General features: G+C 35.4%; 3 protein-coding genes across 5 annotated transcripts; 2 read left to right on the forward strand and 1 right to left on the reverse strand.

The window, feature by feature from the left end:
- Positions 1-2,923: 2,923 nt before the first annotated feature.
- Positions 2,924-7,970, forward strand: LOC122405731 (protein TAPT1 homolog). Its single transcript, XM_043410661.1, has 8 exons — positions 2,924-3,247; positions 3,377-3,594; positions 3,969-4,123; positions 4,208-4,305; positions 4,387-4,721; positions 4,808-4,905; positions 5,240-5,455; positions 6,295-7,970. Exons 2-8 carry the CDS (start codon positions 3,378-3,380, stop codon positions 6,886-6,888), a joined length of 1,713 nt encoding a protein of 570 aa, XP_043266596.1. The 5' UTR covers positions 2,924-3,247; position 3,377; the 3' UTR covers positions 6,889-7,970.
- A 154-nt stretch (positions 7,971-8,124) lies between these two features.
- On the forward strand, positions 8,125-13,779 carry LOC122405730 (GTP-binding protein 2). Of its 3 annotated transcripts, XM_043410658.1 has the most exons (8): positions 8,142-8,282; positions 8,524-8,712; positions 9,025-9,298; positions 9,744-10,043; positions 10,701-10,961; positions 11,139-11,535; positions 11,987-12,272; positions 12,646-13,779. In XM_043410658.1, the coding sequence occupies exons 2-8, from the start codon at positions 8,710-8,712 to the stop codon at positions 12,919-12,921; spliced, it is 1,797 nt and encodes a 598-aa protein (XP_043266593.1). In that variant the 5' UTR covers positions 8,142-8,282; positions 8,524-8,709; the 3' UTR covers positions 12,922-13,779. The 3 variants fall into 3 exon arrangements, with proteins under 3 accessions (XP_043266594.1, XP_043266593.1, XP_043266595.1); XM_043410659.1 differs by lacking the exon at positions 8,524-8,712 and having other exon boundaries at positions 8,125-8,282; XM_043410660.1 differs by lacking the exons at positions 8,142-8,282; positions 8,524-8,712 and adding an exon at positions 8,817-8,947.
- Positions 13,780-14,243: 464 nt separating this feature from the next.
- On the reverse strand, positions 14,244-23,510 carry LOC122405732 (serine protease snake-like). Its single transcript, XM_043410662.1, has 5 exons — positions 23,227-23,510; positions 18,644-18,847; positions 15,697-16,013; positions 15,252-15,538; positions 14,244-14,825 (listed from the first exon to the last, which is right to left on the reverse strand). The coding sequence occupies exons 1-5, from the start codon at positions 23,318-23,320 to the stop codon at positions 14,531-14,533; spliced, it is 1,197 nt and encodes a 398-aa protein (XP_043266597.1). The 5' UTR covers positions 23,321-23,510; the 3' UTR covers positions 14,244-14,530.
- Positions 23,511-23,785: the final 275 nt, after the last annotated feature.

The raw sequence follows: 23,785 nt of genomic DNA on the forward strand, positions 1-23,785 counted from the left end.
AAATTCAAATTCAAATTCAAATTCAAATTCAAATTCAAAATTCAAATTCAATTTCAAATTCAAATTCAAATTCAAATTCAAATTCAAATTCAAATTTAAATTCAAATTCAAATTCAAAATTCAAATTCAAATTCAAAATTCAAATTCAAATTCAAATTCAAAGTTCAAATTCAAATTCAAATTCAAAAATTCAAATTCAAATTCAAATTCAAATTCAAATTCAAATTCAAATTCAAATTCAAAATTCAAATTCAAATTCAAATTCAAATTCAAATTCAAACTCAAATTCAAATTCAAATTCAAATTCAAATTCAAAATTCAAATTCAAATTCAAATTCAAATTCAAATTCAAAATTCAAATTCAAATTCAAATTCAATTTCAAAATTCAAATTCAAATTCAAATTCAAATTCAAATTCAAATTTAAATTCAAATTCAAATTCAAATTCAAATTCAAATTCAAATTCAAAATTCAAATTCAAATTCAAATTCAAATTCAAATTCAAAATTCAAATTCAAATTCAAATTCAAAATTCAAATTCAAATTCAAATTCAAATTCAAATTCAAATCCAAATTCACATTCAAATTCAAAATTCAAATTCAAATTCAAATTTCAAGTTCAATTTCAAATTCAAAATTCAAATTCAATTTCAAATTCAAAAATTCAAATTCAAATTCTAATTCAAATTCAAATTCAAATTCAAATTCAAAAATTCAAATTCAAATTCAAATTCAAATTCAAAACTTCAAATTCAAAACTTCAAATTTAAATTCAAATTCAAATTCAAATTCAAATTCAAATTCAAATGCAAATGCAAATTCAAATTCAAATTCAAATTCAAATTCAAAAATTCAAATTCAAAAATTCAAATTCAACATCAAATTCAAATTCAAATTCAAATTTAAATTCAAAAATTCAAATTCAAATTCAAATTCATAAATTCAAATTCAAATTCATATTCAAATTAAATTTCAAATTCAAACTCAAATTCAAATATTTGAGTATCGGTCATGAGTCTTGTGCACATTCGTCATAAATAAGGATTTTCAGAGATTCGCACTGGGATGCATTGAAAACTAACAATAAAAAACACTCAATTTTGTATTTTCAAACATCATCTGGATCGTGAGGTCAATTATTGACATTATGATTTTGTTTTCTGTTGTTCGGTATTGTAAAACACGCTATAACATAGTTTTTTCGAGATATACCACAATAATTTTTCAATATATCTCCGATTTCAAGGATAAATTCTTTGAGCAGTATGTTTCCAGGACATAAACTCAATTCAAACTTTTTTTTATCTTAAAAATTAAATTAAACTATCGACACACTATTGACAATTCGGTGTATTCACCGAGTTCACTCGGCAAACCGTTGCAAGTCTAAAAAATATTTTCCTTGTGACGAGAAAAAATTTTCTTCAGAAATCTGAAGACTGAAAAGCGTAGGGGCAGAACAAACAACATTCTTCGATGCAAGCTTGTGCACCGACTTTCCAAACTTTGATGCACCGATCTTTTTCAACGGTGTAACGTCTCTTGCCCGATCTTTGAAGGACAATTGCACAAATAGTTTAATGATGATCACGAAGGATCAAGGTTTTGCGTTACGAAAGGATTCCACATGCGAACGGTACAATCGGGACCTCCGGTCAACAACAATTGAGTCTCTTTGGGAAAAGTCAAACATTTTTCATCAGGATTACGATCGACGATCGTCAGATTTTCCAATGATTCATATCGAACCTTCGCAAAACGTGAATGAAACACAAATAGTATATTACACACCTAGGGCAGGAAAATAAGGAAAGTCTCAGATCACATGTAATTCTCGGCCGAGACGAAGCCGAGGCTGACAAACTCGCTTTCGGCTCGACCTGCAAACTCACACTCGTCGGAAAAAGTTTTTCGTACGCGTGTTATACGAAATTTTATACCCTAGGAAAAAAAAGGTTGGGACAAGTACATTGTTGGTCCCTCGTTTGCTGATAATTCCATCAATAAAAAAAACTTTGAAAAAAATTATTTTTAAAAATTGTAAAAATTATTATTTTATAAAAAAAAAATACTGAACAATTCGAAAAAAATTTCATAAATCTTGAAAAAACATTATGTTTAAAAAAAAACTATTCTGTATCTATTTTTGAAAGTGTCAAAAGAATCAAATAACAAATAAATAATAAAAAACGGAAAAATCGCGCTTGAAATCATTTTGGAAACCGATGCCTCATTCTTCTTATTTGATTCGAACCGCCAAATCATTTTTAAAAAATTCCATCTAATTTACGTGCAGCTTTAAATTTTATTATATCAATTCGAGGCCAAGTATTTTCTAATCAATTGAAAAAACGTTACCATTTGAGTTACGTACAGCACTAAAATTTATGATATCAATCGAAGGACAAGTAATTTATGAGTAACTCCAAATTTTGACATTATTAAATTGGTCTAAGAAGCTTTTAAATCCAAAAGAATTACATGCAAGCTAGTCATTTCTTACTCTATGGTGGCAGAGACTTATTAGAAAATCGATTCTTTTCAGACTTTCAGGAGCTGCTGATATTATTCACAATATTCGACGTCGGTTGGATCGATACAAATTATGTTTAAATATGAGTTTTGAGACACAACCTACGTCGAATATGCGTATACGTATACGTCAAATCTGTGATGGGTTAGTAACTTTTGCATAAACTTGAGCCCGTGCAAAGTTTTTTCTCAGCAAATACGCCACCGAGCACGCTGATTTTGGACTCATTCGACAGAGAACTTCTTAATTAGCTAAAAGTTCAATTTTCAAAGCCGTACATAACTCATGAGCTTCGCAATTAAAGAAAATCACATGCCAATTTTACCCCCACCACCGCGAATCGTTTTATTCAGAGAAAGTATAGGCTCGATGAGAGCCTCGGGCCAGCAGACGACAGGTCTGTCAATGTACTTGTCCGTCCTGAGACTCTTCCGAGTCTTTTGATTGAAGCGATATTGTGACTATCGAGACCACGTATTTTTTTTCTTTCAATTTTTCATGAACAAATCAAAAGTTTTCAAACTGGTGGTCATGTCGGACGAAAGGTTTAAAAGTCAAGTACACAGTGTTAGTAAACGCGTAAACATCGAAATTTGATTTCTCATTAATATTTCTTTAAATTTTATAAATATATGAAAAATAATAATCGTCACGTCGACGACGGGTGGGGAAAAATACACAAGCGTTGAATGCTTGCAGAGGTAGTGAAAAAAGGTAAGAATAGTGGTGAACACACTGGACTTTTGCACGGTTGCGTATATTTATTATTATATTACCTCCTGATTGCATAAATGCCGTACCACGCGAACAGCTGTTAATATGAGGTTATGTTAATCCTGTCAGAATGTCGAAAGACAATAACATTAAACGAAACATGAATGCCGAATCTGAAAAAATCGAGCACGGTACATCCGCTCATACGGATAAGAAGCACATTAGATTTCGAACAGCAGGCAAACCATCTAAGAATCAGGGATCCAGAATTGAAGGACTGAACTTTGACCAGGCTCACTCTCATCAGACTCAATCTACAGATAAACACCGTTTACCCAAAAAACATGGTAGGTTGACATTTTCAATCAATCGTTTCAATTTTGTTAATTTATTCGTATGGTTAAAATTTCTGTACATCTCTCTAAATTTAGTAAACAAATAAAAATCTACTCAGTTATGGTTCATGGTGTTGACATTTGTATTGTAGAATCAGACTATTTTGCATTGTCTTTTAGTATCATTAAAAATTTATGTGTATTTCACTTTAATAATTTATTAATTTTTTTCGATTTAAAAACTTGAGCTGTGATAAACATTGATAAAGAAAGAACATCATATATTTCATTGTAAAATTCGAACAAACAATAATTGAAAACTTTTCCCTCAAGTTCTAACAATAAAAACATTAGTTAGTGTAATCATCATAAATAATGTCGTTCAGGTATATCGCTGTTGGATTTTATGCGTACTGAGCTCACAAGGGGCTATCAGTTGGAAAATGATGAGAAAAGATTTTCAGCAAGAAGAGAGAAAGTTTATTCCTTTATTACAATTCCAAAAGAGGTTGAAAAATTTATGACGTATGGATTTTTGCAAGTAAGTTGTTTTTTTTTTCGTGACTCATTCGAATTGAAGAACTTTAACCGCACAGTTACTACAAACTGTTGAAATTTATTTCAGTGCGCAGATTCCTTCTTGTTTGTTTATACGTTTTTGCCATTGAGATTTTTAATGGCGCTTTGGGCCATAATAACGAGGCCCCTCATGCATTGTTTGAGGCAAGGAATCATGAATGTTTTTCTCAACGAAACAAAACGTAAAATTTCACGATTAATTTTATTTTGTCTGCTTTTTTCCAGAGGAAAGAAGCACAGTAGCAAAAAATCAGAAAGGTATTTGAGGCCGGCTGAAATGTGCGATCTCTTAAAGGGGATCGTAGTTGTAGGATGTTGGGCAGCGACTTGCAAAGTAGATACATCCATGATGTATCACTTAGTCAAAAGCCAGTCAGTCATTAAATTATACATCTTTTACAATATGTTGGAAGTTGGCGATAGACTTTTAAGCGCTTTTGGACAAGATACAATAGATGCTCTCTTGTGGACAGCTACAGAGCCACGCTCAAGGTCGCAGTCTACTCACAGACAACACCTCGGCACACTGCCTCATTTGTTATTCACCCTTGGCTATGTGTGTATCCTTTAATGTTGAATGATATGTAAGAAATTTGATGTATAACAAAATTCCCAAGAATTGCCATTCCTTAACGCAATTTTCCAGTTTTGCACAGCATATTCGTACTTTTTCAAGCTACCACGTTGAACGTGGCTATCAACAGCAGCAACAAAGCTCTCTTAACAATAATGGTATCAAACAATGTGAGTTTAAGTCCCAACAGAATACGTTCTATTTTTTTATATCAAATTTCCTCAAGATGCTATTTCAGTTACGTGAGTGCGAGAATGATAACTATAATTTAGAAAATATCAAGTCGTTAAATGTATCAAGCCTCTATCGTGGGATTTTTACCGACCAGTCTGATAAATAAGTTTAAGGATATTGGTTTATTTTCAATACTCAATATTACCCGTTTTTCTAAGTTGAATTTCATTAAAAATAATGAAAATGTAGAAATACACATGTAGAATGAAAGAAGTGTAGAATACAACATATTTATTTGCTTGTAAAATAAATTTCCTAATTTTCTTCCAGTTCGTCGAACTCAAAGGCTCAGTTTTCAAGAAATTCGACAAAAACAATCTGTTCCAATTGGCTTGCAATGACGTGAGAGAACGTTTTCATTTAACAATGTTGCTCCTCGCCGTTAGTCTTCAAACTATGAAAGAATACGCTTGGCGAGCTGATCGGTTGACCGTGCTTTTACCGGATTGTATATTGCTATTAATCGCTGAAGTTATCGTCGATTGGGTAAGGCCCGTCAATTTTCTTCCGTTTATTACGAAAGTAGACTGTACACGAATGTCTGTTTGTACGTGATCAAATTTTATGCATGCTACGTCCTTGTTACCCTGACTTTCAAATGAAAATAAAGCAAAACCGAAATTGCCTCGGCACTGCATCTGTGAGCTGCAAATGAAAGTAACTGAATAAGAAAAAACTGAGAAAGTAGTAACACTCGGGACGCAGTGTGTAAAATGTTTATTATCTATATTACGGTTTCCAGAATAATCGTAGGCACACATAAACGTTCACAATCTGTCGACCTTTATGTATATAATTTATCTTAAACTTTTTCTAATCCTATAAGCGTTTCCTACTAAAAAATTACGGTGTATTAGAGAATTCGTTTTATGACGTTGAGCTATTTTTGTTTTTGGCAAAAAACCAACAAATGTCTCGAAAAAAGTTATTGTTGTTGAATTCTTAAAATTTTGTGAAAAATCGAATATTTTGAAATTCTCTACGATACACAGAAGCTATGAGTAAATCACTTGATATATATCCCATTGAATTAATTTGACAGTTGATTCACGATGTGTATTATTTTTATTTTTATTTAAAACGCAGTTTTTCGCAACGCCATGTCAGAACTTGGCATACTTTCGTAGAACATTAAAATTGTGAAGGTTTTTTGAAACTTTTCAGCTACAAATATCCTTATGCAATTACGTCAAAAGTTTTATTCAACAAAAAACGCCCGTTCGATTACTTATTTTCAAGACTTCCACATGCGGATCCCTTCAACGATGAATAGTCGTGACGGTAGTTTATACAATAACATTTGACGTGGATTTTGTTGTTTGCAGGTAAAGCACGCTTCTATCACCCGATTCAACGAGCTTCGTTCAACAGTTTATAGAGATTACACGGTGAGTCTGGCTTATTATATGGCCGAGACACGACAGGATACAGCATTTTCCGACCCGTCCGATCTGGTAGCAAGGCGCATGGGTTTCATACCGTTGCCATTGAGCGTGGCGATGGGTCGTGTGCTGTGCACGACTCTGACACCAGCGGCAAAGCCAGCAAACTTCATACTTCTCATTCTCGCTTATTTAATTCTCGTTGCTCTGAGAGTTTTAACGAGTCTCGTAATACTTGGGAAAGCGTGTGATTTGATAGCAGCACATGCCAACAAAAGCGAAGCGGAAGCTCAGCAGAAGAGGAAAAGCTCAAAAGACTACGCGGCGAATGGAATGGATCCCATGGATCCGAATCTCGCGATGGCCATTCTGTCGAACAGTGCGGTCAGCCTGAACAACGTGTGTCTCAACGATACCTTCGTAAAAACGGAGCAACCGTGTAAATTCGATAAACATAATAAAACATGCAGCGACGAGTGCGCGTCATTCTCGAAGCACGTCTCAAGAGCCGAGAGCGAACCACTTCTACCTCAATGACGCAGATTCAATGCTTATGCAACGTTAATATAGATTTTGTAATTAATATATATATATATAAAACAAACGATAAAAAAATGTACATAACAACGATACTGTATATAATACGTGTTATTAGAGTATTATGTAAATTATAAGTCTCTTCAATACATCAACTATATGGCTATGATATAACAGACCGTAAAAAATCGTAAAGTTTAAGGGTGCAGTTGAAAAAAAGAAACTCCCAACAACACGCATACAGGGTGTCGCACGATAAATGGTGATAAATATAAAATTAAGTTGAGAAACGAGTCAAAATTGAAAATCGTAGTGGTTTTTTTACCAGAAATTGTCGTGTTTCTAATTTTATTACTTTTGTATTATTCATTATATAAATATGACTATTTCCCTATTTATTATTATTATTATTATTATTATTATTATTATTATTATTATTATTATTATTATTATTACGTTCATTGGCGTCCATATATCCAACTCAAACAGTTGAAGATAGAACAAAAAAGAAAGGACTCGTTTTGTAGAGTATGGAATTTTCTATAAGAGCTCCTAACAACACTTTTTTATTTCCAGTGGTTCAGTCCTTATTGGAGCTGATTGGAATCAAAATACTTATTTTCCAACGTTATCAAATTTTTTGAATGCTTGAACTCAATTTTAGGCTTAGAGAAATTAGAGAAAGACAGGAAAGTTTCATTAGGACCTTTTTCGTAAAAAAGCTTTATATATAATCTATAAGAATACATATTGTTCTATCGTCTACCATCTCTGAAGGGAATGCTATGGAAGAACACTCATTTTCTATCTATCGCATGTTCAAATTTCTCCAGGAGACGAGCCGATTCAAAAATATTAGGAGACTTTGTCTTGGATTTCTTTTCTAAAAATAAATTTGTATTCATATCAATTAGTCGTTTGACACCCTGTATATACGGACATTAGAAAATTTTCATAAGCTACACCGTTGTCTGCTTTCGTGCCATTTTCCAACTGTTACGAAATATTTGGTGTGATATATTTGTCATTGTATCACTATAGAAATATAGAAGAATCATGTGTGATTCAATGCACGAATCCAAGCCAAAACTCGATTTGAGATCCTCTAAGAACAAAAAAAAACAAAACACAGTTTGAAGAAAAAAGAAAATCATAAAATAAAAGCCAACCTATCGCTCACTGATGAGCAGCGCTTTCGAGTTGGCGATCGCCAAGTGTACTAAAACGAGCGCGCGCAGCGTCACTTCCCGACACTCAATTTTGGCTTACGGGCACGGGGACAAACTGAAGGACAACATGGCTGCCCGCTACTGTTTCGGTGGTATCGGGTAGGAGATTTGAATTTGGATAATATCTCGTCGAGCATTCAACATCGTTAGGGCTCAGATTACACGGTAGGTTTGGAAAATATGTCAAAACAAACAACCCAAATCGTAGAACTTTACATATTCCTTTTCATTCATCATATTATTATCATGATATTGCTAATGAATCTCTGAAATAACCCTTCCAATGACCCTTTGATAACCAGCTGTCACTTTTACCTTCCATACATCATAAATACCCCAGCTGTTGATTGAACAATTTTTCGAAAAAATACGTGACTCGATATTTCGTATAACATTTTTCTTTTAGAGCATCATATCGTGACAAATCAATTTTTTATATGTTATACGTCCGATTATACCCGTGGATTTTACAAAGGGAACTTGCACAGTGTGTGACTATCTGACTATGTATATTTTTTGGTATATCCAACGAATCGCAACTTGAGCTGTCAAAAAGTCACGTGATGTCTTTCAACTCAACACGAACTCATATATGGTATGCATTTGTGTATGTATATACAAATATGTACGTGCATAAAAACTTTACGAATCATATACATACACTTATGTATATACCTGATATATTGACGTGGGTGTTTGAATTTTCGGAAACAAATAGATGTTTACTTCCTGGGAGCGAATATCATTTCGTATGTGCTGATGTAATTTTGTCCAGACTTAGTGCAGGCTTGGATAATAACTTTTCCATTAAATTGTAGATATAATTAAAGGTAGAAGCAACGCTTTTGTCATTCTTCGATCGAAATTCGTTATTGTTCAACATTTTGACTTTGTCACTGTTTACCAGACAATGGAGTCTTTCTTGGGACTGTTCGATCCTGGAGAGGTTAATGAAAAAGAAACAGAGAACTGGGATTGTTATTCTAACAAAGAGTCATCCGATCATGACAGCTCAGAGATGGATGCTGATGATGAGGATTGTCTCCCTCCTGAACCTGAACAGGGAAATATAGAGTACAAATTAAAGCTCGTTAATCCATCCAGTCAGAGATTCGAGCATTTAGTTACTCAAATGAAATGGAGACTAAGAGAAGGACATGGCGAAGCAATCTATCAAATTGGTATGTTGTATCATTCATTATCCAAAATACTTTTTTGACATATAATCATTGAAACAAAACATTCGTTCCAAGTTCTATTGATTTTCATTGGCAGAAATAAACTTTTTTTAACTACTTCCTCCTTATGTTTTTTCACAATGGTTGAACAACTTGAAAATTTAATTTTTCTCTCATAATGAAGCCTGAACTATATAAGCGTTATAAACAATTGCGAGTTACCTAAAGTTTTGATTCAAACAGTGGATTGATAGAATCTTCATACAAGAATTATCACATATACTACAACATGAGAGCAACTGGCTGATTCTACTAATCATTGATTAGTGATTTTCTTTGTTGACACCCGCTGCGTGTTCTGCCAAAATAATGAAGCTAGAGATAAATAATAATAAATAAGACTAAATCCAGGAAATGATAAAAACGATAGAACGAATGGATTTTCTAGGAGTTGAGGACAATGGACGAATGGCAGGTTTGTCTCGAGACGAAATGAAAGCTTCTCTAAAAACGCTACGAGATATGGCGACCAGACTAGGGGCTACGACTCGAGTACTTCGTGAACGTCTCGCTAGTACCAAGGGTAAGCAGATTAAGGATAAAATCATCAGCTCAAACGGTGAAAGACGCGTTGCTGAGGTCCTCGTAAGGAAATTGAGAAAAGATGATAGAGAGGATCAAGAGAGTGTCATTGATTTGAGGCTCGCTGTTATCGGTGGACAGGATGCTGGAAAATCAACTCTTTTAGGTAAGTTTCTTCTACTTCTCATTACACAGATCATAGTTTTTATCGAACTGAGATGAAATCACTAATGGATAGAAAAACTTTAACGAGTCTTTTTTTTTATGATAATTGTTTTGAAAAAATAACCTTTCGAATGCATTGAAGAAGCAGTTTTTCAAATACTATTCCTGACAAAGTAGAATAAAGGATTTCGGAAAAACTGAATCAAATTTTTCAAATCGTTTAAAAAAACGACAAGTGCATTTCACACGATGATATGGAAATCATCCGATTATATGATAAAGAATTTTTTTTAGGATAGATTTGTTAACAATTTTTTGTTCATTCCTTTATCGTATATCTGTGTTAGTGATGTAAAAAATATATAATTTGCCACTATCATACTCGAAATAATCCGCTTGCTTGCAGAATATGAATAAATTGAAAATCCTTAAGAAATTGCAAATTTTTATTAAACTTTTTTTTCTGCATTTTCTTTTTATTAGCTATCACTAGCTACAGAACTTTGTACAGCTTTTTTTGGGGTCCCTTCACTTATGAATAATTATAGGAATGCTGGGACACAAATTGAAAGATTTATTAACTGAATTTCAAACACAAAAAAGTTTTGAGAAATTGAAAAAAAATGCAAAAACTAATGAAAGTCACATTTCCACGCAGGAGTACTGACACAAGGAGAGCTGGACAACGGCAGAGGGAGAGCCAGACTGAACATGCTCCGTCACCTCCACGAAATTCGAACCGGTCGCACATCTTCAATTTCTCACGAGATAATAGGCTTTGACAACGATGGCCATGTACTGAATTACGCAGAAATGACAACTGCTGAAGAAATATGCGAGCACGCCTCTAAAGTAGTTACATTTATCGATCTTGCCGGACATCGAAAATATCTGAGAACGACGCTGCTTGGATTAACGGGTAAGATTTCGTTTCAGAATAACTTGCAGATAAAATGAAACCAGACGAAATAGCTGATGAAACTACGTTTTCGAATTTCGGTTATTTTCTATTGATTATATTGTTGGATATGATTTATAGCGGAAAACGATGGTGGATTATACCTGTTGCTGAAGTACTTGTTGGCTCGATTTTCAGGCTATTCCCCTCATCACGTGATGCTCGTTGTTGCACCACCGCTGAACGAAGCAGCCCAAGAGCACATGGCGCTTTGCTTGGCTCTGAGACTACCGTTTTTTGTGGTTGTTACAAAAATTGACCTTGGCCTTTGTGATACTGGACAAACAATGAGTCAGCTGGAAATAGCAGGTCGCGCTCAAGGATGTGGCAAAAAATTTGTTCTCTGTAGCAATAACAATAACAAATTGCCTCATGATTACGAATCGAATGTGATACCAGTGTTCACTGTAAGTTCATTGACCGGTGATGGATTGGAGCAACTCACGAGATTCATCAGAGACTTGTCTCCATCGCAGTCTTCCTCCTCGGATTATGAGCCCGGATCCTGTCTATTCCAAATCGACGAAACATTCAGGTAACGATATTTTATGTGCTCGAAATAAATAACGCATGTTCTTTAACCAACAATTTTATCAGATGAAATTTTTTCAAAATTTCGAAGTCTAGAACAAAATCCATCAAAATTCCATTAAAACTCCATTAAAAACTTGAGAAACATTGATCATCGATAATTATAAATCTAAAAATTTATTTACATTTTCAAAAAATTGACAGACGATCAGACAATTTTTCTTTCCATAATAAAGTGTAATATGTCTACAAATTTTGTTAGAACATCGCTCTTTGTAGATTTTTATCAAAATGAAAAAAAATAAATAATTTTTACTCTTGACCGAGCTGTCGGACGGTCTGTACAAAAAGGTCAAAAGACCCTCGAGCCGTATGCAATCGATTATTTGAAAATAATCGAGCAATAAAATAAAAATATCTTATTTCCAGATTTCAATGTCAATCTTATGTTACAGGGTCGCAGGACTTGCAGATCCAGTGCTAGGTGGATTACTTGTCAAAGGAGCAATCGCCCCCGGTGCTCGTCTCCTCGTGGGGCCATTGCCTGATGGTGAATTCAGTCCGGTAAAAGTAGTAAGTCTACATCGCAACAAAGCTCCATGCTGCCTGGTACGAGCTTCACAAAGCGCCAGCTTGACTCTCGCACCTTCAACCACGCGAGATCCACCTCTGCCTCACCTTCGACCTGGTATGGTTCTGGTTTCACTGGGCGAGCATCCACAAGCTACTCTATTCTTCCAGGTAAATGTTCAATTCTCATACCAAAACTACGAATCATTAATATAGAAACAAGATACAAAAACAACGTCTTCGTAAAATTCTTATAACTGAATAATACATCGGAAACAGAGAACGATGAAATTGTGCTGATATCTTATAGCAATTGTCATAGCGAAAGCCTTCACTACGAAAACCAGTCCGAACTAAAAACTATTCTTCGAGCAAAATTGTAAAAAGAGGGTAATATTGGAAAGGAATAAATTAAAATAAACGAATATTGAAATCATTGAAGAAACAAGCACAGAAGGATAGAAACGATGAAGATCGTTGAATGATTGTTGTAACAAATTTGTGATTTTTTCTATGACAAAAAACATGATATTTTCGTTTCCAGGCCACAGTGGTTGTTGTTTATCACGCAACATCAATATACCCGGGATTTCAAGCAACCGTGCACGTCGGCAACGTTCGACAGACTTGTGTAATGGAGGGTATAATGGATCTGAAAGAGAGTGGAATGCAGACAAACGACACAGCGTCTGTGCTGTTTAGATTCGTCAGTCATCCAGAATACATCCACGTCGGTATGAGTCTGTTGTTCAGGGAGGGTCGTACCAAAGGTATCGGCAAAATAACTCAGGTATTTCCTCTGATGGGCGCTCAAAAATAATCCTTTATCGGAATCGAGAACACAGCGATGAAAAATTTGTCAACGATGATTTAATTCGCTATCCCTTAATTAAAAACCCCTTGCCCCTCTATCGACGAGTTGAACCATTTTTCTTCAATATTTATTTTGTGTAAAAGGATGCAGCGAGTCTGGTTCGATGTTTACGGTGTGATAAACGAATTGAACGTTCGTTGAAAAACTAATGCGGCAAATGATACGCAACGATTTTCTGCACAACTTATGTTTACTTTTTGGTTTGTTTGATCGTTTTGACAAGGGCAATGCGAATTTCCTAGTTAATAAGTTTCATTTAACAAGTATTATTTTATCATTACGATTTTCTCTCGACCGTTAATTTTCTTGACAAACGTTCAAATCAGTAATGTCATTTGGCATTAAAAATACGAATGTTGTTGTGACGCGACGAAAGAAATTGGACACTTTATGTGCCACGACACAAAAGGCTTGATATGTAAATAATATTACATAATCTGTACTTATCGCATTAAGCATTAATGTTTGTCGTGGATCTTTGCCTAGTTATTTCGAGTAAAACGCGTGACATGTGTGAAATAAACGACGTAGAAGGAATGTTGTTTAGATATCGTCAGCGACTTGCCTCCAATATTTTCATAGTCGATATACATATTGTTTTCCCTTTCTTGGATATGTATGAACGTGATGACGATACACAGGGGAGAGAAGAAATATTTTTTTAAATTACGAATTGACGTGTAACGAGATAAGTAGGGAGGTTGAAAACGCTGACGCTGCTGTGAAATACTCGCAACTATGTTGCGATCTGTATAAAAATGAAAGGATTCTTATATAAATATATATAGCATATGAGGAGCAATATGTCTCGCAGTGAACAATGGGAAATCATACAATATACCTACCGAATCACTATTCCATTGAGCAGTTTTGAAAAGTTAACACACACCCAACCCGCAGTTACCAAGGTCTGAATCAGTAGAAACACCATTAACTGCTATATTAAAAGCAGTCGATGTAAAAAGTTACAATACCATCGGAAATGAGAAAACATATGCGTCGATATTTTTACACGCTCGTTTCCACCTTCTTCAGCTGGACTTCTTAGTCGATCTCATTATATGAGCATACGGAAGTGTAACAGCTGGCTGTTACAGTGGTCTATTAGTTACGTAAGTTCGAGACAAATGACTACAAAGCAGATACACGTTTTTCTCAGAAGTCTGATGCTTCAAGAAACGTCAAACATGCGTTTGTTAGAATGTGGTGTTTTTCAAAATGTGTTATAATCGAAAATAGTTTTTGGTATGAAAAATACATTCGAATACTACTTGGAAATTGGGCGCTTTATATTTGTCATGAAATTAATACATCGGTGTGTTTGTAATTTTTATTTTAACTGTACTTATATCATTGAGCATTAATGGTTGTCGCAAAGTTTGCTCAGTTATTTGGAGCTAAACGTGTAACAAAAGTGAAATATTGATGGGGCAAAGAGAGTCACAGGGCTCTGAATGAATGGAGATCCTATGGATCGCGACATTGAACGCATTCGTTAAAAGAAATGGCAATTCGACTAGAGACGAGAACGAATACGCTGCGATTTTTAACACGGTTATGATTTAATCTTTTCCGGCCAGACTATTGACTCAATCCAATCGATGTAAGCGGACACGGAAGTATAAGCACCGGGTTCCAGGCTACCGCATCCTTGCCCAAATGAAGTAACACCGATGACTGTATAGACCTTGCCGGATTTCATCAAAAGGGGACCTCCACTATCACCTTGACACGCATCTGATCCTCTCGTAGAATTGCGGTCCAAAGCGCAAATCAGAGTGTCGTCGATACCATTTGGCAGCCTGCTCGATACTTTATATGCCTCCTTGCATGCTGCATTCGATACCAAACTGCAAGGAACGAAATCACAATGTGCCTGTTTGTTCTCAGCCCAGGGACCATGGAGGTCCTTTAACTCGACCTTCCGAATTATGGTGGGACTCGAGAGATGCCAACTTTCAATTCTTCAGTTTTCTCTTTATTCACAAACCTTTATCGCAACAAATATTGGATTTTGTATGGATTCATTATTCGAATTGCATCAATGCTGTGTTGAAGCAAAAAGCAAATTTCGGTTATCAAAAATCCTCCGTTGAAAACTGATCAAAACGATCGTCTTTCAGTACAGGTTTGTAAACAGTGATACTAAAAAACTTCCACACGTAAATTTTCCGAGGAAATCGTACACAAGCAAAGCGTATGTCTCGAAGGGTTCGAGTTCATAAATTCTGTTCTGCCGGTAAGTGCACCAAAATCCTTTTTTTTTAATTACTTACTCGAGATTTGCTGATTTCAACAATTTTTCAGATCTGTCGGCCTTCTCCGTGCCACCAAATCCAATCACCATAAACGAAGTGTTCGAATTGATGTCGGAGTCTTGCATGGATCTGGCTTGCAGGCAAATAGGCCTCACTAAGTTTGAATTTCTCAGTGAAGTACTGAGTGTGAGAAGAGCTATGTCGTGGTAGTTTTGACTTCTTCTGTATCTTGGATGTGGTATGACACTGTCCAGAGGAATCTCTATGGCTTCGGCAGATCGAATGTCCACGAATCCTACTCTCGCCTTTGAAATTTCATTTGCAATTTGTTTCTCAAATTGTCCAACATTATAAGCCTGACTAAAAATCTTTTGAACTCTTCAATACACGAAAAGTAATTTCTTCGTTGAATAAAATTCATTCAGTTGAATGAAAAAGCTTTAGAATAATGACGAGAACTCACCCATTTGGGAGTTCGATTGTTGATGTTACTGACACAATGAGCAGCTGTGAGAACGTACTTCGACGTTATCAATGCTCCACCGCAATCATAGACGATTGGATCGTCCAATTCTCCGTCTGTATTCTCGTAACCCAAAGAAACCATAAACGGAAATTCACCCCGTCGAGCTTTGACACCAGCATAAATGAAGGGATGAACTAGGCCATCGTCAGCGGAAGTCGTTGTTTTATTAACAACGGCAGCACGGGTCGATGTTTCAGTACTGTCGGAGGCGATCTCGTTCTCAGTGATGAGCTCGTTCTGATATTCTTGACAAGCTGTATAAACGGTAAAACGAAGAAGTTGATTTTAATTCAAGAGAATGTTTATTTTTCATCAATCGTTTAAATGGTTCAACGATTCGCATTGATCTGTGTTTCATTTTGTTCTTATATTTGTTCAGATATTTGTTATTTTTTCAGCAAATTTAATTTCTACCTGAAAAAACAAAATTTTCCAATTATCGTAGCAATGTGGAGCACACAAGTCTTCGCCTGTTTTATAGACTATGGAAAATTTTATCATATTCCAAGGATATGTGAGCAAAGACTGATGTAAACAATCACCACCACCAGACGAGCTACTCGTCAGATTGCTTTTCGATTTTCATCAGCATTCGGATCACCTATCACAGTGTTATGTTCATGGGGACTCCCCTGAGGAACTGCTTTGAAGAGGTACTGAACGTCAATTAAAGTCAACTTTTAGAAATCATGAAACAAATTGAAAACTGTCGATCATTCGTAGATATTTTCTATTTAATTTTCCGATATTTTCGTTCAAGGTTGTGGTTCGGAACAGTTTGGAAACTCGATAATAATGGCACGAAGTTCCGAATGAAATAAATTCCCATAATGATGTGATAATTACTTCCTCGGTGATCTCATTGTAAACTACAATTAGCTATAACTCAAGTCTGGGTAGCACCTTTCTAAATTAGTTTCCCTCTAGCCATCTTTGAACAAATATAACAATTGAACGGTTGTTCCGAAGGTATTGCTCATAAGGACTTTTTTGTGGGGCTTTCGATTTCCTACAAAAATACTTACGTGACATCGCTCTGTTACTTTTTCCTCAAGAGTTGTAACTCAATGTTGAGACATCCTATAATCCCTCTGTATCATTATTATGAAAAATCTTCAAATGCAATACACTTTGCAAAATAATTTCATTTTATAAGCTCTTCCTGTAAGAGGTTTCTTTTTTTACAATAATTAACTTTTTTCGGTTTTAATGTTTGCATTGTGTGCATTCATCAGCGGTGGAATTATTCGATTAAGTTCATCATTAGATCAGCGTTCTTGTTCAAGGTTATGCACAGATTTGTCTGCATTTTGGCGTTTTCGTTAAAGGTTGAGGTTTGGGATGCTTTGGATCAGCGCTTTGTTCAAACTTATGGTCCGTGAGTGTCTGGATCAGTGTTTTTGTTTGAGGTCATGATTGAGGACTGTTTGCATTAGCGTTTCGGTTCAAGGTCATGTACATATTTGTCTATACATTTGCGTTTCTGATTAAGGCGATAACATTAGGAATTGTTCGGATCGGCGTCCCTCTTCAAGGTTGTTCATAAACAGATTCATCTGCATTAGTATTTTCATTTGGGATCATAATTAGGGAATGTGCACATCGGAGTTTCTCGTCAAAGTCATGCCCATTTGCTTCGGGATTGTCTGCATCAGAAATTTTTATGACTTGATACTTTTGTACAGTCGAATCCCCTTATAAGCCTGTCCGCTATTCGCTCCGTGCGCGTACACATACTACTTTGAAAATGAGCGTGTGTCGTGTACACGTATATTCCTCCAAAAACGCCGGAGTCCCCTTTATGGTGGCGCTGGCAGTATGCATGAATACATACTTATACTATTAGTGCAGTAGTATTAAATTTTTGGCTCCGCCCACGCGCACAGAGCGAATTAAACGCGGAGAGCTCCCTTCACTCTGAAGCGTTTTCAAGGTTTGCGCCAAACTGTCTCTTATAAGACCGGAGCAAATTTCTAACTTCAAATTAATTTGTATTATTATATAATATTATATATAATCAATTTTAGTATATATGGTTATATAAAAACCTCGTGCTTACAGCTGATAGCTGGTCGCAAATTCGACGGCGCGCTACAGTGGGGTCTGTTAAGGTAGTTCATGGACAAAAAAAAATTCTTAAGAAAGTCTTGAATTTACAGAATTTAAATGGGTAGTCGACTGACAGGCATATCAAATTTTAAAGGGTTCGTCTTATTGGTTCTTTAGATAAACATGTTTAAATATGAAGAAAAACACACATAAAACCGTTTATCTTTCCATATGACGAATGAACGCTTCTTACGAGGTTTATGAAAAAGTACACAATAACAATGAAGTATATAATGAAGGTCTGGAAAAAAATTCGAGACGATTGTCTTACTAGTAATAAAGATATATTACGTTAAAGATTGAAGGAAATTGGTAAATGAGCACTCGTAACCTCACATTTGTTTATTTCGATATTTTGTTTCTTCTTGGCTTGGTCCATTCCTGTCATAACCTTCTGTCGACGAATGAAATTTTGGGTTTAGTCAGTGATGAATTCCCGATTAATTAATTGATGGCTTGTAATTTCATTCGCCAATAAATATAAGTTGGAAAAATTTATTTACAATTTTGAATTAATAACTAGCATTAATTTATAGGGATAATATCTTTAATTAGGAAGCAAAAATCGATCCAATTTAGACACCCATAAAATACGATTCTACGGGCATAATTTACCTTTAATTTCCTCTACAGCCCTTAAACAGGCTTACAAAGGGATTGTTTTGTATCTAAAATAAACATCTGGAGTATGAAAAAAAATGTCGATCCTTGATACATTTTCATCAAGGACATTTTTCAACATCAAGTTTTAATCGCTCATCGTAGTATTGCTTACCGAGTTCTATAGGTCGGACGCTGATTTTTCTGTCGAGCTGTTCCTGTGCACAGCAAACAATTTCTGTTGAACCGTCGAAGCAACACCGACCCAAAGCTTCAGGGCCTCTTTTACCCTCCAACGCTTCCTTCAATCGCGGTGGACATTCTAACAATCTTTTGCAAACCCCAGGAATTCCAAGCTCCGTTTCACACTGACTTCCTTCTGCAAAGTATCATATAATTAAACTTTAATCGTTTTCAATTATCATTGTTAATTCGTGGCCTTCTTTAGAAAGTGTAAGTAAATATCTAAGACGGGGATTCACCGAAGTAAATATCCCGCTACTTTATCAACGTCAGCAAAGTCTCTCAATAACGAAGCGGGTATCCCCATGACGAATCCTAAATATGTGGTCTGACTGGAGCCATTAATTCCATTTAAATTCTCCGCTCGTTCATATCTAGCTACGTCCTTTCCTCCTATTCTATCTTTTCACTATTCTATTCCGATTTTTTCTTCCTCATAATCCCAAAATGTTTTTAAAATAGTATAGACTTGACTGATTTGTCCGTCGCGAAGGTCGTCTCTCGAAAGTTTATTTATATACTACTCCATCACTATTTGGAACGTTTAAATTTATGAGCAAAGGTTATTTGGAAATCTGAAAGCCTATAAAAAAGCGGTAGCGGCTACTTGTGGAGAAGAAAAGTTGAACGAATTAATGAATTAATGAATAATTAATGAATTAATGAAGAAAAGTCTTCATTAATTTGTTCGTCGTGTAAAAAAGAAAGAAGAGGGGTTCAAAGCGGTTGAAACGATATTTAGCATATTCATTGATTTTCATAGATAATCGAGGGCCCGAGAATATTTGATATTTCATTCACGACGAGCAAGGTTATGAAGTTAATGACCGAACCGTTACAAGTGCGTTGGATTGAATTCCGACACAAATGTACCGCATTCGCATGAAATTACAAAAAATCACCTTTTCTGTATTTTACACGTGCTGAATGGCTTAATTTTATTCGGTGATGAGTGAAGTGAACAAATAAGATTTAGCAACTCCCCATTTTCTGGAGTCACACAAATTTCTCGAAAGTGACACTCGGAAGGAGCGTTTAGCATTTTGGGGTTCCAATAACGAGACTCTCATTCAGAAGTAAAATAATTCGAACCTCGTAAAACTGAGGCGACAACATGCTCGCCTCGAGTCACAAAGTCAAGGTCCTCGCACTGGAATCCATACTGTACGATATTTCGTTGCTTTCGAATGCCAAGGACTCGAAATATTCGCGAAAATTTAATTCTTTCGACGAATCGATTTTGATATAGGGGAGACCGGGGCAAAACGGGATACCCGAAAAATGAGAGAAATTTTTTTGTCTTTTTTTTTCAATTTTTATACTTGTCCGAAGAGAACACGAAACATATTTTTTCCAAAATATATTGTTTTTTTTTTCGATTTTGATTTTTTTTCCAAAAAATTCGTTTTTTTCAAATTCTCTTTTTTTTTACATCACTTCCAAAGTGAAAACGTTTTTGCACAGATATACAAAAAGTATTTGTATATCTGCAATTACTGCCTCGCAGCATTACTGTCTACGATATAATCGCAGATATATTTTTGCGGACCATCATGTGTGGTTACACCTGCACACGAATCATGTGCCCACTCCGCACAATTTTGGCACTGAATCCATGATCCAGTAGATAAAGAATACAAATTTTTACAAAATAAACATTGGCAATCTTCGTTATTATTCATATAATTAATTTTGAATTGAATTACAGAGGGTGCCTTCGACGTACGTTAAGAGCGTTGTAAGCGCTGAGATCGCTTTCAACGGTTATTACAGTGATAAGTCGGAAGCACTCGGTTACGGGTGCAAAATGCACCCTAGGGTGCATTGTATTAAAATCATAGAAAAAAAAAATTTCATGAGTTTTTGAGGGGTACCCTGTTTTGCCTCGGATTTTTTTTTCTTTTGAAAATTGAAACATTTCTTAGTTATTGGGAGTAAAAAATAGACAGAGCTTCCCAAACTTCTGAAAAGTTCAATATTTCGTTAGGCATCCCGTTTTGCCCCGGTCTCCCCTATTACTGAATCTCAATTTCTTTGAAATTTTGACGAAAATCTATGCGAAATTTGGTAGGTTTATTTCTGTCAACATCGAATATTAATCGATGGGTTTTTTTCCTTTCACTCGATTCATACCCTTGCAAAAAACGGACGTACCGCTAACGGTGAACGACCGAACGTTTCAAGGATTAACCTCCGCGTTCTTCGGTTCCTTAGAAAAAATATATCAAAATTTCTATGATTTCTTTCGACAAAATTAATCTTCTCCGCAAAGTAGAGTTGAAGCCTGAATCACGAATTGACCAATTCAATTTCATTAGTTCATTAGAATATTTTTTTATGAGTTATTAGTCATGCTTCTGAGCACGAATGATAAAATATTTCGGAAATGCGTTCCTTGTGATTGAAAAAAACAGCTGAACTTTTTTGCTCTTTTCATGATCAAAGAAATGATTAAAATTTATTACTAAAATGATGTTTAACTCATTTGTTGAGATTGATTAATTTTCAATACAATGTTAGCGGTTAAAATACTTTCGTAGTTAAATCATTTTCTATTTACGCGTATACATATCTATATTTTAAATCAGCTGGTTCATTGATGACAACTAAAAAGACATCGTTGATAACTAAAAACATTCTACTCTCTTACTCTCGTTTTTGGCTCTTTAAAGTTGGAAGGATCCTATTTCATTGAATCCGAATCGTCGCACAGGAAGTGCCTGCCATAAGAGCCCATGTATAAGGCTTCTAAAAATGAGATTTTCGTTATTGTTTTCTCGACAACTAGACCGTAGATCCTATAATAATTCCAGGAATAGATGCACGGTCTATATTTTTCTAGCATATTTCGAAATTTCAACTCTTAAAGTTGGAATTTTCGATTTCCATTGGATTCGCGTGAACTTCGGTAACGCTGAAAGGTCTCAAAATTTTTTCAGAGCCAAATTATATACTGTGAAAGAAACGAAACACATTGAAATGAAATTCATCGAAAAAAGTCCTCCATTGTATAAAATTTTGCTCGGTTTTATAAAAAAAACATAAAACTCATCTGGAGTGGGTCTCATGATGCAGGTTACGACGATATTCGCTGCGGTATGTGATCTTGACCTAAAGGCACTGTTGCAAGTACTATAACGTAATGCCTGCACTCGAAACTGATTCCATGATAACGCGTATACAATAAAAAAATCGATGGTGGCGCGTAAGGCTATTCTAACCTGCTTCTTTGTAGAAGTATTTTATTGTCATGCAAAGCTCTAAAAAATTATTTTCTCATCAATACTCGTTACGAAAACAAGGAAACGATTTTGTTGTATCTCAGACACGAATCACTGCTGTGCAAATAACTTTTTACCGATCTCTTTGAAATGCCTTTTTCGAGTGATTAAAAAATGTCATATTCAGGGGTTAGCAACGATCGATCTTTATGACAGTTCTGAAAAGTTCTTTAGAAATAAATATTAGGGGTTATCACGGTTCTAGAAAATAGTTGAAAAAATGGATTAACGATTTCGAGTTGTAAATCTGATGAATCTCGTTTTAATGTATTTATTCACGAACTAAAAGTTTTATCATGGACGTTCGTATCGGCATGGAAATAAATAGTGAATCACTTCGATGGATTACTGCGAAAAGAAAGTATGAGATGAAAAAAAAAATCCCCTAGTTAGGTCATCCAAAGAAAACACATTTTTGTTATCAACGTGCTCGTAATTATTCAGCCTCGTGTTTCGTATCCACTAATCCAAGTTCATATTGCAGCTGTTTCGATCTCGATGTGCGCACATTCACATGATGCATTCCATTTGGAGTCGTCATTTTAGCACCCAAACATTTTCAATTGTTACCGATGTTTATTTCATTATAGATTCTTCCGTTTTTCCATTTTACTAATTGATTTATGATTTTTTACGGTCGTCTTCGAAAATCTTCTCGAAAATGACTAATGAGTTTTTCTCACAATTCTTTAAGGAGGTATGATTCGTTGAATTATATTTATTTGTATATTTTTGTGCAAGGGAAACAATGTTGTTAAAGACTTTAATTTTCTTTACTTTAGTATTTTGTCAAAAATACTGGCGAAAAACGTTAATAATTTCTACTACAAAAAAATGTTGCTTTTCCTCAATTTTTTTTGCCCCTCAAGCCGTCATAATTTCTTGGGATTTTGATACTTTACATCGGACCGCTATGGCCGCGTCGCACTCGATATATATTCGGCGAGAGCACGAAAGGTCCGTTGTCCGGTATTCGAGGAGGAAGGATAAAAATGGAAATGATCCTGTAAGCGTCACTGTCTATCCTCGCGTAGCGAGAAACATCGATGCGAAGCGAATTCAAAAAAAGTGATTGCGAGCTCTGCCGCATTTTTCAATTCACTTGACATGGTGATTTTCGGACAGCGTTCTCGCATGACAACGAGTGTCGAAGGGAGCGATTTTTAGCAAACAAATTATGTATATTTCTCCGGCCTTAAAGATAATAAAGTGTAAAGCTATGCAATGATTTTACCGTAAAGTTCTTGTTCGAAAGGAAATCCAGACGTGTGAAATCCCAGTAGAGGAATTATGAAAGCACAGTAGTAATGAAAAGCGTCGATGCTCATGTTTATTTTTAATTTCACTGTGACTAAATTCAATGAAACTCAACGGTTATTTGTTCGACGGATTTATTAACGAAATTTTGAAAAATAAGAAACTCGCTTGTATAACCAGGCCGAAAACTTGTGCTGCACCGTCAAGTTCATCGATGACTGGTCCGGCAGGCTCAACTGAAGATATTTGCTTGTTTCGCAGGTTTTTATTAAAGCCGAGAGAAGCAATCTGCTCACACGCATGCAACCGAACACACCGGAGCCTCCTTCGCTAAACGTGCTCATATTGATGATATGTGCAGAGTGCAGAGCTCCGACGGAAACTCGAAACACCCGTACTTATAAAATACATTGAAAAAGGCGCTATCACGCCTGTGTATTCGAAAGCACATAAACTTGGAAAAATGCACTGCGTGCAGATACACACACACGTTACACATTCGGAAATCGTTATCGCGTTCGGTGCATTCGAATCCA

Source organism: Venturia canescens, chromosome 2 (genome assembly GCF_019457755.1).
Source record: "Venturia canescens isolate UGA chromosome 2, ASM1945775v1, whole genome shotgun sequence".
In the NCBI taxonomy this organism is placed as follows: Eukaryota; Metazoa; Arthropoda; class Insecta; order Hymenoptera; family Ichneumonidae; genus Venturia; species Venturia canescens.